The 16479-nt window shown below is 31.0% G+C and overlaps 1 protein-coding gene across 7 annotated transcripts in view; it reads left to right on the top strand.

The window, feature by feature from the left end:
• The first annotated feature begins 1789 nt into the window (after nucleotides 1-1789).
• The window catches only part of Oatp26F (Organic anion transporting polypeptide 26F), a 110343-nt gene continuing 95653 nt past the window's right edge, over nucleotides 1790-16479 (top strand). For 2 of the 7 annotated variants that reach the window (XM_088228848.1, XM_088228847.1), the window contains exon 1: nucleotides 1790-1840. In XM_088228848.1, coding sequence (XP_088084974.1) covers nucleotides 1813-1840 — 28 coding nt within the window. In that variant the 5' untranslated portion in view covers nucleotides 1790-1812. Of the gene's footprint in view, nucleotides 1841-2105; nucleotides 2495-16479 lie in introns of those variants that run through there. The other 5 variants (XM_088228851.1, XM_088228849.1, XM_088228854.1 and 2 more) reach the window with 5 other exon arrangements.

The raw sequence follows: 16479 nt of genomic DNA, 5'->3' as shown, positions 1-16479 counted from the left end.
TTGACGTTCCAGTTTTATTTTAATACTTAAAAAAAAAGAGTAAAATACTAATATTTCTTTGATCTAGCAATATCCATCGGCATAGGCCAAATTTCATACGTGCCAGATGTGTTGGTCAAAAATAATAATTTTAAACATAAACTCAGTAAAGATTCATCACCAATTCGTATAAAATACGATATTTAATATATCTGTGGTTCAGCCTATTTTAATTCTGTGGAGCGATCAGAAAATTATCTCGGTATGTATGTAAGTATCTATGTATGTAGGCATCTATACAATTTGGACGAAATATACACATACAAATCATTTGTGAATCCGTTAATATTAATTCAAAGTTCTCATTAATGATAAATCGACTAAGTAGGTACAAATACTATTAAATCTATTTTTATCTGGGTACATACTCGTTACTACATGCATATTGAAAATATAACTGTCTAAATATTAACTGTACCCTGTACCTACTACCTACGTACCTATATATTAAGTAAGCAAACATCTGTGCCACTGCACTGTAGTCTAGAATATTATCTTCTTTCACGAGTGTGAAATATTTCTCACTGTATTAAATTATGTATAAATTATATTTGTATCTTATGGAGTTTTTGATAATTGTTATTTCTTAAGCATACCTTAAAGTATGATTTATCACAACTACTAAAGGCATTATCTTTGTTTACAGTAAGTTGTTAACATCGTGAACTGTACGTATGGAAGATAAAATATTTTAATTGCATAGACAACTATGCGTTTCTTAAATTAATTATTTAGTTTCATAGTGTACTGAACCGTTTATTTACACCGTAAAAGTGTACATCAAAAATTATAATATATGTAAATATTAAATAGATAAACATCAGTTTAAATGTACATATATAACCTAATTGTATTATACCTATATATGTACTAATCGAATACCGTTTTAATAAGTTCTCACAACTTACTGAAAAATAGTTCAGAGTTACTGAATTTTTAAAAATAATTATTAATACCTACGCATAAATGTATGTTCAAAACCCGTAATTTAGTTCAATGTTGCAGTTAAAAATAAACGACATATAATTAAACTATATTTGATAATAAATAACGATAATTATGTACTTAGGTATCGGTATGCAAAATATGTGGTGTCTATCTTCTCTTATGGTTTTCCCTCGGGAGAATCTTCGTGATGGTAATTCATCGAACCTAGGTAGTACCTACTAAATCTGTGGGAAGTAGAATGTCGCGTATCTCTTAGGCAAAATATATTTTTAATAAAAATGTATTACTTATTGAACTCGTAGCGTCCTTTGCAGACAATGCACATTTTGTAGGAGTTAGTCGATTAATTTGAAATATAATTTAGGTTAAGCTGTATGAATTGATAGATCTTAAATTTTATTATGCTTATACACTAGGACCTGCATTTACATCTATCGCGTACTTGTACTTTTAATGAACTCAGGCCTATATTTTGTAATTAACAATTTCAAGCTTATTTACGAAACTCAAATAATAATAAAATATTCGCGAGTTATTCTTAATGCTTTTAAAGTATATTTTTGTTCATTACATTGGCAAATGTATAATATTATATAATATGTACCTGCCTACAATAAGTAAATAAATAAGTTTATTTATACTTTCTGCTGCCTTTGTTAATTTTCATTTAATAAACAAACAGAAAGAATACGACGGATCGTGTAACTTAGAAAACGTGAGAAATATTCTCATTATACCACATACTTATAAAACTATCAAATGCAACATGTTGCATTTTGATGTTTAGTTTGAAAATAGCGTTTCCCGGGTAAACATCAATACGACATGTTGTCATTACTGTCTCGCAGAAATGGTAAACCATAATTATTTGTAATTCTATACGTACTATTATGGAAAGGATAATTGAATATATCCGCTAGCAGTTGCGATGCATTTCTTATTATTTCGACACAAAAGCGCTGACCCTTCGCATCTACCGTTAGGAGGTGTATTCGTTAAATCCATGTATACGTACGTTCCAGTATACGGTGTTAATCGGTATACAGGTAATCACAGGCCCAGTTGATGAAAAGATCCGGACAATTAATGTACATCGTATAATACACTTTCTACTCGGTCGGATTCTGCTAAGCGCCATCAACATACGCCTGTGTCCGGCACAACAGCGTTCAGCTTAGTTGCGGCAACGCGAATCTGCAGTGCGCGCGCAACTCTCTAACCGACATAACCTCAAACGCCGTAATAACTGTGATTTTATTTCTGAAGTTTCTTTTGTGTTTTCTATTAGAATCCAAGTGGATTATTTTTGGTGTGTTGATAAGAACTAATTATTAGTATTTTACAAGTGGTATTTAAATACTAATGATGTATTTGTGATCCTGGTTTTTGTGTTTGTTTTCATCAGTATCACTGAGATGATTGCTTAATAATTTTACCTGAAAAGGTAAATGAGTCCACAGGTGAAAACTTACTTTTGTTGACGTATCTCGTTATTTGTTTTACGAAGGTAATAATACGTTCCTACCGATTTTTTGCTGATAATAATTTCAACACTATCTTTAAACAATCACAACTGTTTATTTCAATAGTTTCAGTTAATTAATTATGTATAGTTATTATGAAATATTAAGATTGGTAAAACGTAAGTGATGCTAAAGTGCATTTTGTCTTCACTATAAACAGGTTTATCGAGAAGTGATACTTACCTTTGGTTATGTAGGTATCAACATCGCCTACAACCAATATTTAATTAAGCTAGTTCTTCTTTCTTAGAAAGCGAAACATACTTTCTCAAAGTATCTATTATAAATTGTCACCCACGTAACTAGGCCGGTACAATGCATGTAACCATAATATTCTTATCTATTGCACATTTAATTAATGTGATAAAATGAAGATATTTTTTTTTACTACAGTTACGCTTTTTTTAATGCTGTTCCAGTCCAAAATAGAGGCAAGCTCTTGTGCTTGGAGAAGGACTTACACTAATTTATCATTAATAATATATTCAAAATCATCAAACACATATTTTTTAATAAAATTAACATTTTTTAATAGTCCTTGTACAATTATTTGGGTATTTAAGTTGTAAGGTAGTGATAATTAGGTACTGATTATCAAAAGAAATTAATTTTAAATGTGTAGTACTATGATTATCCATAAAATGAAAAAAAAAACAAAGAATTGAAACTATTTACAAAACAAATTAATATAAACATTTAACATTACCGAGATATAGAAAACCGACTAAACAGATTTTGAGGTAAAATCTACCAATTTTATTAAACAAAGGTATTAATTCTGTAACTCAAAACATGAATTAAAATAGTTTTAAAATAGTACAAATATTTTGAACTCGACCTTATGGCTAAATTTGGGTCTGTGTCCGAGTGGATTAAGAATACAGTTCTGTGTGTGTGTAATAAAATCAGAATCCTGGACGAGTGTTATCGACTCGACGACTGCTTTCAGGTAAAAACCCTGAAAAAGGAAATAGAGTGGCGAAAAGTCCACCTCGTAGTATAGTGGTTGGCGCATCCACCTACCATGTTTGAGGTCCCAGGTTCGATAAAAAATAATTGTTTTTAAAGATGTTTATACACTGAAGTATTTAATTGTCCTTGGCGTGGCACCTGAAGCGTAAGATGACTACCTTACCTTCCTGTAACAGATGATCGAGATACACCGCATTTTAGTTGACAATGCAGTGCCCTATGCACCATCTTAGCGTTTGTGGATAAATGTTTGTCGATGCGACGATGATGTTTAGTCTAAATCGTGGAGAACATAAAGGCCAAAGAAAATTACCATGCAATTATTTTGACCGAAACGCGATCAGACTTTTCTTCATACAAACGTTGTCTCGTATTCTGTTCTTGGATTATGGCACTAGTGCAGTGATTTATTTTTACACACTCTAGATATTTACCATTGACGTGTCTTTATTACTTTGTATTATGGATAAATAGTTTATTATAGGAACCAATACTATTTTAAATATCATCAACTTTTCTGCTCACTCAAATTTAAAATACACATTTGGTCATAATATTCATAATTACAATACGCGTTATTCAAGGAATCTTCATGTGTCTAAGTTTCACTCAACAAAGTTTAGCAGTAGGTCCTTGGAAAATATTGGCCATTCCGAATATAATAAACTCCCTGATGAGCTAAGACACGAAAAACTGAAAAAAAAATCCAGAAGTATCGCAAATAAAAAATATTTCTTAAATCTTTTTGATAGTGATAATTATTAATGTAGTTTATATAAGATGGAGTTTTATGTTTATGTTATGTTTTATGTTATGTTTCTTAATACAATAATGTTTTCTTTTTATTTCGGATGTATTAATTTGTATGAAATTATGTTTAGTTAAGAAAAAAATGTTTTTTCTTATGTACGGTCCCAAATGAGTTTCTAATAACTCTTGGGAGTATGATATGTAATTTTTGTATTATATGTTTTATTTATAATAAAAAAAAACTAGAACCATCCGAAAACCCATAGAATTGAGAATAGTCCAGAAGGGAGCGTAGAATCATATTTGAATATATCGGGCTGTGTCCAATAATTCCCCTACTATGCCTCACTTTCACAGCGCGCATTCGTGATGCTCCGCGTAATGTTGCACGATGGGAAAAAATATAATTATAACACAAATGTAAGGTAAATAAAAGCAGTTTGTTAATTTCTCTAAATTTTTATCGTGTACGCGGAAATATTCATTGACACAACAGAGTAGATAAGTAAAGGGTCATTATCATCACAAGACTAATTGAATTAATGAACTTTAAACTTAAAATATAAAATAAATTTTATTTTACATAAAACTGATATTTTCATATCATGTTAAATAATACTTGATGTTTTAAAGATAGTGTCGGTCAAATGTCTACGATAGACTTGTTTAATCCGAGATCCGATTTTCATTAGTTCTCTCATTAGATGGGCAAAGTAGGATAAAAAAAATTACTACCCTGGCAACACTAACGAAATGTTCAATTTGTTTCTTCGACAATCTGACAGATGGAAAAATAATTCAATTTTTAAGTAATGCATTTGTTACATACATATTCATTTGCTAATTACACATGAAATGTGAAAGCATCCTGTCTTTAAGATCCTAGCAGTATTTCTACACTTTAAAAGGATACAACACGGCATAGTTGAATTCAAATCAGGAGTTGCGCACTGAGCGACGTCTACAAAGAAACTAATGGGTCAAAACGTAAACCTACTCATTTACGAGTAGTTTAGTCACCTTCTGTTTGATGTGCGTATGCGATTTCTGGACTATTCTTAATTCTATGCGAAAATTCTTAAAAACGTTTAGTGTTATCTGCCATCTTCGGACGTCCGGTATACAAATATGATAACTATTTTTGAAAAACGCAAACACAGAAAATTTTATTGTGATAAAAAAATCGGTTCAGTTTTGGGGTGCGAAAATCGGGACAGCGAAACGTCGACTCTTGACGATTTCAGTTAGGCATAATCAGTTCAACGTGCAGTTCTTTTTCGCGCAGTATCGGGGAGGCATTTACGAGAGTTACAGAAAAACAGTTTTCAAAAACATATTCATCTAAATTGACTAGCACCGCATATTTTCTTGCGTATAAGAGGCCCACCTTACACGGGGGGGTTTCGGATTCGATTCCCGGGGAGAACAGAACAATTAAATCTATTTTTTCTCAAGCCTGTTTTGTAATTACCCGCTGTCATTATTGGGCCTCTTATGGGAAACTATCATTGCTTTAACCTTCAGAATATATTTAATTAATATGTTGAATATATTTAATTAATATGTTGAATTATATAATGAAAATAAACTTACTTTTTGCTAGATGTTGTTTGGTTTATAATGAAAACACTATAAAGTATAAATAATGTTTGAAATTGTAAAAACATTAGGCAAACGAGTTTTAATAAAACAGTATACTTAAATAAGTTAATTTAATCGATGTAGGGACCGTTATTAAAAATATAAACAATGTAAGGGATATATTTTATTTTTTTTATATTTAAAGCATTAACATTGTAGTTATTCATTACAATTGAAATTAAAATGAAATGACTTTGTTTTTAGCTACAAATTTTTAATTTTTCCTACCGACCGGTTTCGAGGCTACACAAGCTTCTTTATCAAGGTATAATTCAATCATGAATCTTATCTAGGGTACGATCGAAACCGGATGGTAGAGAAAAATAATAAGTGATTAAAAACAAAGTTGTTTCATTTTAATTTAAAAAATAATAAGGATGTATAAATGGTCTCAATCAAAACAAATATACTCGTATAAGTACCTAGATTTTTGGAAATCTGTGGGAAATATTTAAATTATTTAATTTTTTCACTTTTTATATAATGAACTAACATAAAATATCACTAAAATACTAGCCGATTTAAAAAATGTATTTGAGATACGGCAATACACAATCGCAAATCGAAATTTAGAGATGAAAATGAAATTAACCCTATGATCAATTTATTATTCAACCTGAAATTGAATGTAAGGCATAACTATAGGCATATTAAGTATTTTTATTTATATATTTTTTCACAATATATTTATTTAAACATTAAACAACTAATGGAACCAAAGTCCTGTGTTGAGTTTGGACGAATATATGTGTAAAAAAGTTCCAGTCAATATCACCATATTTACTGCATATAACAAAAATATCATAAAAAATACATGGCCAATCAAATATCCAAAGAAACATGCAAATAAAAACATAAAAAAATTATAAAAAAATCAAAAACGAAAATGAAATAAAACGAACTAAAATATTTAGAAAACCATAAAGGAGATTCTCACTCAAATCCCTCCCCCTCTTTTTGAAAAAAGATTTTGTCATTGAGAGATTTATATAATAGCTTTACATAATAAGAGATAATATCAATAAATTAATTTTGTGTTGTGCTAATTTGTTTCATTGTAAAATAAAATAAATACTAGCGGCGTGTATTATTAATATGCATTTATTGCAAATATAATAATGTTAGGGAAAACAGACTAAAAGTTGTATGTAACTCGCAATACTGCAACGAATATTCATCCATTCCTCTGGGAAATTTGTGAGCTGAATTTATAGGTGTTAGTTTAGGAGTAGGAAAAGGGGGTGTTTAGCTTCTGTAATAATATCATCTGGTATTCCCTTTCCGGGAATAAATCACGGTTACCTACAATATCATACGGAGCTAATGGCATTATTCTCACTAACATATTTATAGTGGACGTCAAGACCTCCGTTTGTTTTCCTGGTCAACTTATATTAGTTACCCTTATTTATTATTTTATGGCGAATGATTTAAGTCTATTTGTCCCCGATCCTTAACAAAGGCACTATATTGTCGATCAATCTACTATCGACTAACCCGCCGATGGTTATGCAAGTATAGGTAACATATATTTTTGTGTGTAAAAAAAAAGTGAACACACATTCTTTTTCAAACTCCCAAAACCGTTTTATTTGTTTATTCCGTTTCCTAAAAATGACTTAATTTTATTCAATTTTATCTTTTTTTTATTACAAAACATTATACAGTGGTGCCTCGCATAACGAACGCCTCGCACAGCGAACGCTGCACACAACGAACTTCCTTTTCGTTCATTTCACGATTCATACAACGAACTTCGCTTCACACAACGAACTTCGCTTCACACAACGAAGTCGCCCACTTCACACGATCACTGCCGATTTATTGCATCCTTCCGCGCAGGCAGTCGTTAGTCACTGAGCAGTACGCTTAACTTACGCACGTGTCGCAGCAATCGTTGAAGAGGATGTAGAGGAGCTTATTGAGGAACACAAAGAAGAGCTGACAACTGAAGAGCTCCAAACACTTCTGGACCAACAACAGGACAATGCTCAAAGGGAAGCGTCATCTGATAACGAGGAGCAACAATCAAACAATCAACAAATTCCAACTGCTGACATCAAGAACATCCTGGTCAAATGGAAAGCAGTTCAGGAGTTTACCAATGCCCACTATCCGGATTCCGCTGAAGCAAACAGGATCAACGACCTGTACTCCGATACTCTTGTCCGCTATTTCCGGCAGATGTTGAAGAAAAGAGAGAAACAAACGACTTTGGACAGGTTTTTCACTGCACCATCGGCCAAAAAGCGGAAAATGGATGAAGATGTGCAAGATTCGATTATTTCTTAAAATTAAAAAATGTGTGTTTTTTTCATTATGTTTTTAGATGTATCTAAATAAAAATAATAACAAAAAATTTATCTTTTTTTTATGTCATCTTACCATATTTTATGCTACAGAACGAATTTTTTTTTTTAACATGTATTGTTATGGGAAAACGCGTTTCACATAACGAACTTTTCGCATAACGAACTTGCTCTTGGAACGAATTAAGTTCGTTGTGTGAGGCACCACTGTATATTATTTGTGTTACTAAAATACGTACACAAAGAAATTGAGGGGAAATTTAAATGTATGTGCATGAAGTTGTGAATGTGAAAAAAAAATCAATAATATTTGGACATACTCGAAACATTGTTGATCAAAAAAAAGTTTATTTACCTACAAAATTTTTTACCGGGCTCTGGGCTGTCCGTGGTGTGGTATAATACGCTTGAAATATACTAAATATTTATTTATTAATACTTATTTTATTCTGATAATCACTCTACCGATGGTTTATAAGGCACTGCGCTAGATCGTTATGGGCCTGCCACACACTCGGCGAGTGGCATGGGAAGTAGCGAGGAAAGGCGGCAAAGGCGTAGTGTAGCAACATTACTCGTCATGCCGCTCGTCATGCTCCTCGTCGTGCCCACCGCTCCCTATTTTGTCGGTTTTTGAGCGCGAGTCAAAAGACCGGCAATATGAGCGCGAGTGGTTGGCCACATAATCGCGCGGTCGCAGTACGCATGTGGTACGCATCGAGCGCTCACACAAGACACACGCGTCATGTTTGAATGACGTATATTTCTTTGTATGACACTGATATAATTAGCTATACTAAAAATGCATAGCGCGCACGCAGTCGCAGTTTCATCGTCCATTGTATAGAAAGACAAATGACAAGTGCGGAGCGTCGCGATTAATTACGTGAGTAGAGCAGTGTGTGGGCGGAGAGGGCAACATCGGGCGAGAGGGCGGCAGCGCGAGGAGCAAAGTGAGGAGCAGTTCAAGAAACATAGTTTGGCCATATATATAATTTTTTTTCGAAATTTTTTATTTTTTTATTTCTAAACCCCTACGGATTATTACATTCATTTTACAAAAAAAAAATACAAACATTTTTCATTCATAATCTGTTATTCAAAATAATATTTTTTACATCTTTTGAAAAGTTTCTCTGATTCTTTTGTTTAGTTTTGTCTGGTAGTTTATTGTATAATTTCAGTCTCTGGTTCAAAAGTCTTGATTGTCCTTGTCTTGTTTTAGAAAGTTGTATATGGTATTTGTCTGATATTCTCGTATTATGTCCATGTTGACTATAATTTTTTACAAGTTTTAGTTCTTCGTCCACAATTACATTAGTGGCTTATTTATGGATGAATTTTAATGATTCTAGTTGAAAGAGTTCAGTTATGTTTAATTGCTTACTTTGTTTAAAAAGTTCTCTAGTTGCAGTTAGATAGGGAAGGTCATATACTAACTTTAATATTTTATTTTGTTGTCTTTGTAGTCTGTTTATGTCATTTTGATATCCTGCTCCCCATAGTAGTTGCGTGTGTTATGTAGTAAAACAATGCAAAGTTATTAGACACATACTGTAATAAGTGGAGCGATTTCTTCGCTGAATATTCCCGATTGATTACAAATTGTTAAGACTTTCAGACTTTTCTTAAGGAAGTACTATCGAAATTCCGTGTATTATAAACAGTTTATATTTTTAAGTCATTTTTAATATTTAACAAAATAAATTAAATGAAAATCAATTGTTTCTTAAATCATAGATTAGATCATGTCAAGAGTACATGATACGTGAACATAATATTTGTAATGGTCGCTGTTTTTAATATGAAAAATGTAACTATGTATTTATGCTCATTTCTTTTCATAATGCATTGAGTAGATTGGGCCTTTTGTAGAATAATCTTAAGTCTAAAAAAATAAAATAACTGGGGAAGTAAGCTGTTTTCAGCATAAAATACCAAATTGTTCATATACCGGAAACATATCAATATTTTTTTGTAATATTTTTCTACTACTACAAAAGTTCTTCTATGCAACTATTTCAAGATACTTAAATGCCAATTACTTCGCTGTTTACGTCTTTATATCTAACTCAAATAAGATATGTAATTTGATATTTAACAAACAACGAGAGACTTATTAAATATTCATTGATAATAAACACCAAAGCATCATTTATGTAATTCTAATTTGTTTTAAATTATGATAGAAAGAGAATTTCACTAGTGAACCCGAACTGCTAATAATACTTAATTATATTTTGATTCCTGTTTGATTGACGCCGTGGCACAGTTGGTTAGACGGCCAACTGTGGAACTGGCGTCGCGGGTTCGATTCCCGCCAAATGCTAGAAGAAAATCCATGAAACATTTGTTTTTCAATTGGTCTGGGTGTTGTGGTGCATTTTTCATTACATCCTTCCATATCCCTTCTATCCCACCTGCTGACGAGACTCAAAATAGAGGCTTAGCGGGTTGTATAAAAAAATTGGACGTGTTGGATTTAAGGCAATATTTTTTTCTTTTTTTTATATTTGGAGCACTTACGTTGTTGTTATTTATTATATAAAAATAAATAAAAACAACCTTGTTTTCAACCTCTATTTTTTTTTCTACAATATATTTATCAAGGTTTACCTAACTAATGAATTCTATCGTATTTTATTTTATCAATGCCGCGTATAGTCTTTTTGTCTTGTAAGGGTGGGAAACGTAATGTAGGATGGGTACAATCTTTAAAACTAGACAGGGGTGGATCAATTGGTTATTTTTTTTTCTTACTATGAATCGATACGCAGCATTGATAAAATAAAATAGGATATAATTCATTAGTTAAGTATACCTTGATAAAGAACTTTGTATAGCTTTGAAACTGGTCGGTATAAAAAATAATAAGTGGTTAAAAACAAAGTTGTGTTTATTTATCTTATTTGAATTATATATTCATTTTTGTAAAATATTTGGGCCTTTAAAATATTTATTCCCATTTTTAATTTATTACACTTTTTCTTAATTTTAAATTGTTTTGTATACATTTTTCCAAACCACAAAACAGTATTACCTAAAGTGAATGTAGGCAAACATTAAATCAATTCAGTTTCACTGGAGACTGGAGAGTAGTTGTTGCCATAACTTTTGTGCTGCCGAAAAATATGAGCAACGGATATGACGTATCGATCGGTTAGTTTAATATTCAGTTAATATAATGACGGCCTCCGTGGGGTAGTGGTTGAAACGCTTGACTCACGCACAGAAGGTTCCGGGTTCAATTCCCGGTGAGAACTTTAAAAAAAAATTTTTTTCTCAAGCCTGGGTGTTCTGTTTCGTTTACCACTGTAATTGGGTGTCCTGGCCTGTTGTGCATTTTTTTAAAATGATTTTTTCAGGGTATATTTGTGTAAATAAGCACGTACAAAAATTTATTAATTTTAGCAATTAAAAATAACTAAGATGGGCAAATTGGCTTTTTTTTAATTAGTCAGGTCAACGTTTATTACAATAAATTTTCGGAAAGCCATAAAATCGAGTTTTATATTGATAAACGAAAAATTTATGAATAATATATCTAGTTTAATCTTCGCAGAACTATAATAAACTATGAGCTTTGATGGTACAAATGGACGGTACAAATGGACATGATAAAGTACATGTTTTACTCTTAAATGGACAAAAAACTGTTCATAACGTGATGTATATTAAAGTCCTTACGACGCCGATGTCGTGGGGTAATTAAAAAAATTGAAATTGTCATTATTATGAATGCATAATTATGAATGTATACCCCCAAGGGTATACATTATACGTATTACTTAGTACTGCCCTTCGGAGTTTGTTTTTCTGTTTATTTACGGAACTTCATTTTCCGTAAAAACTTATTTTTTTTGTTTTAACTATGATTACCAATTTATATCGAGTACTAAAGAAAAATGATGGCCCAAAGAATAGACTAGAAGAGAAAAAAAAGAAGGTATACTTAACGGATCATCCAACAAAATTTCACCATAGTAAATTTCCTTAATTTGACTTATGTACACGATCACAATCAACAAAATACGTATGTATACGAGTATATATAAGAATATCCTCCATTGCTGTATCTTGGATACAGCGAATAGGTAAACAACACACAAGCTCCGCCATATCTTATGATATATTGGTTGATACAGTAGAAATCCATTTATTCGAGCAACAGTCATCAGGATTGCCAAATATCCGGATCGTCATCAGGAAATTAAAAAAACAAAGATGTTGTAAAAAATTGCGCTGGCCGTTTTTAATGTGATTTCAATTCGCTGTATTTTCAAAAGCAATAAAAATTACCTTTTTGTTTTTCAAAAATTTTACGTTTTCTTTCAAAATATTGCCTTAATTTTATGGTCAATCCAATTATCTGGATTTTTGCATATACGATAACGTCTGACACTTATTAATACGGATAGTTGGAGTTTTACTGTATTTTAATTTTCCGCTAAGGTGTTTTTGTATTGCCAAGAAATTGAATTATTTAAGATAATTTTGCAAATGATCGTATAATTGAATACAATTAACTATACTTAGAGGTGTTTAAATTAACTCACTGTCTTAGTAAATTAACTACACAAGTAACTATACTTAAAGGTGTCAAAGAGCTAATTAGTATAATAAAGAAAAAACAGTAGGATAAGTATTTTTATAATTTATAATTTACCTTAATGTAATGTATGATTTTACCTACGTACATAGGCGCATACTTATTACTAAATGGTATTCAAATCACGAAATTTTGTACTGAATAAATATTTTGAGGAAGTAAAATTGAAATTTTCTTTTCCGAATATTATTTTGTTTTAAAAATCGTTTTTTTATTTATAAATGTCAAATCTTGTAAGCGATGTTTTTATTAATGTATACAACAATTTCAATATGTTTTGCTCAACAATTTACAATAATTTTCAATACGTTCTAAAAAAGTTTTCCGCTTAGTTTTTTAGCTGAATTTGTTGGCTTGAGATAATCATGACAGGATGACGAGTACTCTATAATACTAGTTAAATAATTTCCTCATCCCTCGAGTGTATCCCAAACAATATTCTGGTGTTTATTTGGTGATCTGGGTTTCCCTCTCACTCGAGCCTAGAGCCTTTAAAAGCCTGGCAAATATTTTCCTAGCACTACAAGATGGAGGAAAACGGTATAAAGTATTCCGGGGAAGTATATATATCCAGTTAAAAATTCCCTTCTCCCTTATATTATGGACCCCACCATCTTATTTCTGCTTTATACTCCTGTCCGAAACATTATATTGGATTTTCCTTGTCAAGTGCAGAAGTTAACTGAATAAATGTAAGAAAATATATTACTTTTTAACATTTTTCTCGTCTTAAAAATCTTCTCTCAGATTTGCTGTAAATTCTTCTGGAAATGCGCAGTTTAAAATTTGTCTATGTACAAACAACACAAACGTGAAATAAAAAAGGACTAATAAAAATATGTAAGCATTAAATACATACTTATCAGCTTACGAAGTAAATAAAAGTATTATATCTAGTAGTCATTGTCATTTTTTAAAAACACTCTATGTAAAAATCTGTATTTAAGCCAATGTAATATTACGCTTTAATAAACAATTATTAGAATTAGTTTTCTGTATTTTTAGGGAAAAGGTAATAAATTTATTTACTTTTAAGCGAACTTTACAAAAAGTTAATGCTTTTGAAGCATAATGCAATGGTTTCTCAAAAGTGATTTCCGAGGAGATCAGACCGATGGTGATGAAATGCAATTTCTTCTATACAAAGAATGGTTTTATTCCATTATGGTGCCATATAAATCATTCAGTGTGTAACTCGGAGTAATTATATAAAATAGTAATTATTATATTTTTAGGTTGACTAATTTTAGAATATATATATATTAACCGAAATACCAAGTAAATTTGATTTTCTTGCACTTTTAAAGCACCCTTCTATAAAAATCAGCAAAAATTTTAAATACAATTTGTATAACACACCTCATAAGTTACAAGAAAATTCTTGAAACTAAGGACCAGTTTTACCGAGAAATGTTTAATATAAAAAAGGTTAATAATTGTTACGTTTTCGTCGTAGCTAGTGTTGCGGACTCACGAATCAGAGGTCCGAGGTTCGAACCCCACTCAACCCCAACTTGATTTTCATTTTCTAATTGTCAGTTATTTACAACTCGTTAAGAAATGTCCACCAAAATTTAAATATTTGGCTAAATCATAAGAACGCTAATATTTGTTTTTGTTAAAAAAAAAAAAAATTGTTGCATGAAAAAAATAAGTTAAATCATTCCATTTTGCTCATTTTTATAAAAAAGTTATTATTATTTGACTTTACTTTTAAAAACATTGACGCAGCAATGATGGTTTTTATATATTGATCAGTTCGAAAAAAAAACGTTTATAATTACTGTATTTAGCATAGATAATAAAATATCAACCTTCCAAAAACTTTGAACCGTAATAGGTTTTACCTTTATAATGACGATATACTACATTTGCTGATAAAAACGCTTCGTTTACATGATCTGTATCTAACAAAGTTAATCTTATTTTGAAAAAAAAACCACGTCATAAATACATGCATGTTGTGTACGTTGGTACAAGTTTTGAATACGCAATCAATAAAATATTTCACATTTTAAAATTTGTGATTTTATTTCAAAATATTGGATTTTGCAAATGACGACATTTTTCTATTGGCGCTAGAATACTCGTATTGTCCGAGACGCCGGCACACGGCATAGTAATCCAGAAAAATGTCATTCGTGAAAGGCCGTAAAAACATATTCGTTTTTTTTTAATGTTTTGCAAGTATCTGCACATATATTAAGTGGATTTAAAAAGTCGATACCATAAAATATTTATATCTTTATTTTGGTTCGTGTTTTTTGGATTATTTAAATTAAATATGTACTTATACATTTGTACATTACTTTATAAAGTTAATCAAAAGTAGATCAGCTTATCCGTATTAGGAAACTGTTATAACTACTGCTACTACCATCACGCCATTTCCGGTAGGTAAGAGGATGGACTGCGAAACACGTCTATTCTGATATTCATTTCTAGCTTCTTCAACATTTATACACATTGCCACACATGCCTTTTGGTTGTGTCTGCCTTTTACATGACCAGACTTAAGATTTTTGTTTACCTGATTTTGCTACGTATTTCTTGGTCGTCCTCGTTCTACGTTACCGTTCGTACTCGCCATATATTTATTTATTTCACATTTTTTAAATGCACAGAGTTTCTTTGTTTCAGGTCCCGACTAGCTAGAAAATTTATGTGTTAAGAAAGGACCTTCTTTTTTACACGTGTTTTTTTTTATTTCATCAAATGATGCTGGAAAATATCAAAAATAATAATATCAAAAAATTAAAATAAATATAAATGAGAAAACATGCAGGTACCTAATAATAAAAATTGAATCATAAATATAAATTAGATAGTATACCATTATTAATTAGAAAATAAAACATTAATGTAAATTTGAAAACATACCGATAAAAATAAAAATTGAAGCACTCATATAAATTTGAGAATACATATAATTAAAAAATTAAACATAAGTGGAAATACGAATAATAACAATAAAATTAAAACAAATGTAAATGACCGTTTAGTGTTTAAAAAAGTAAAAATAGCATATAAATAAAAACAGTAGGGAGCTATTTGACGATTAAAAGCAACAATTTTTAGTCATAAAAACAATTTACTGGTTATAAAAAGGTTTACCCCTTATCCACTTGCTTTTTCTTATAAGCAATGTAACTGACAGACGCCTTTTTGTCCAACATGTTAAAAACCCTGGGGCCCAATACTGCAAAATGCCCCTGAAAAATGGCAGTTCTACTTTGAGGTAGTCCAAGTTTGTGCTCATTGCATAACTTGCTTTAATATTGTGTTGTGTTCCATTTTTTATTGAAGACCAGAAATGCAACAAATATTCGCGAATGTTTCTTTCAGGATTTTAGCATCGAATAATTTTTTATTTGTTTGCCTAATTTACTGCGCTAAAATGGCTAATGTGGCTAATGTGCTAAATGAGGAACTTCAGCCCTACAGGAAATTGGATACAGTAAATATTTTCTTGCGCGCGGTATAAATTGGAGCATTAAATTGTACGGCATAGTTTCCTAAAAACGGACGAAAAAAATTGGAAAAAAAACATTTTGATCTACTTTAAACGACGTCACTGGTTCATATGAATCAACCAATGATGAGAGAGTTATTGACGATTTCCGGTTTGCTTTTGCTTTTGCCGTAAATGGATCAATGGGCAGGACTGATCTATAATAAGCGGAAGAAA

This window comes from Micrasema longulum, unplaced genomic scaffold (genome assembly GCF_059751315.1).
Source record: "Micrasema longulum isolate JH-2025_06_02 unplaced genomic scaffold, ASM5975131v1 h1tg000611l, whole genome shotgun sequence".
NCBI lineage: Eukaryota > Metazoa > Arthropoda > Insecta > Trichoptera > Brachycentridae > Micrasema > Micrasema longulum.
This window is presented reverse-complemented; position numbering and strand designations above follow the sequence as displayed.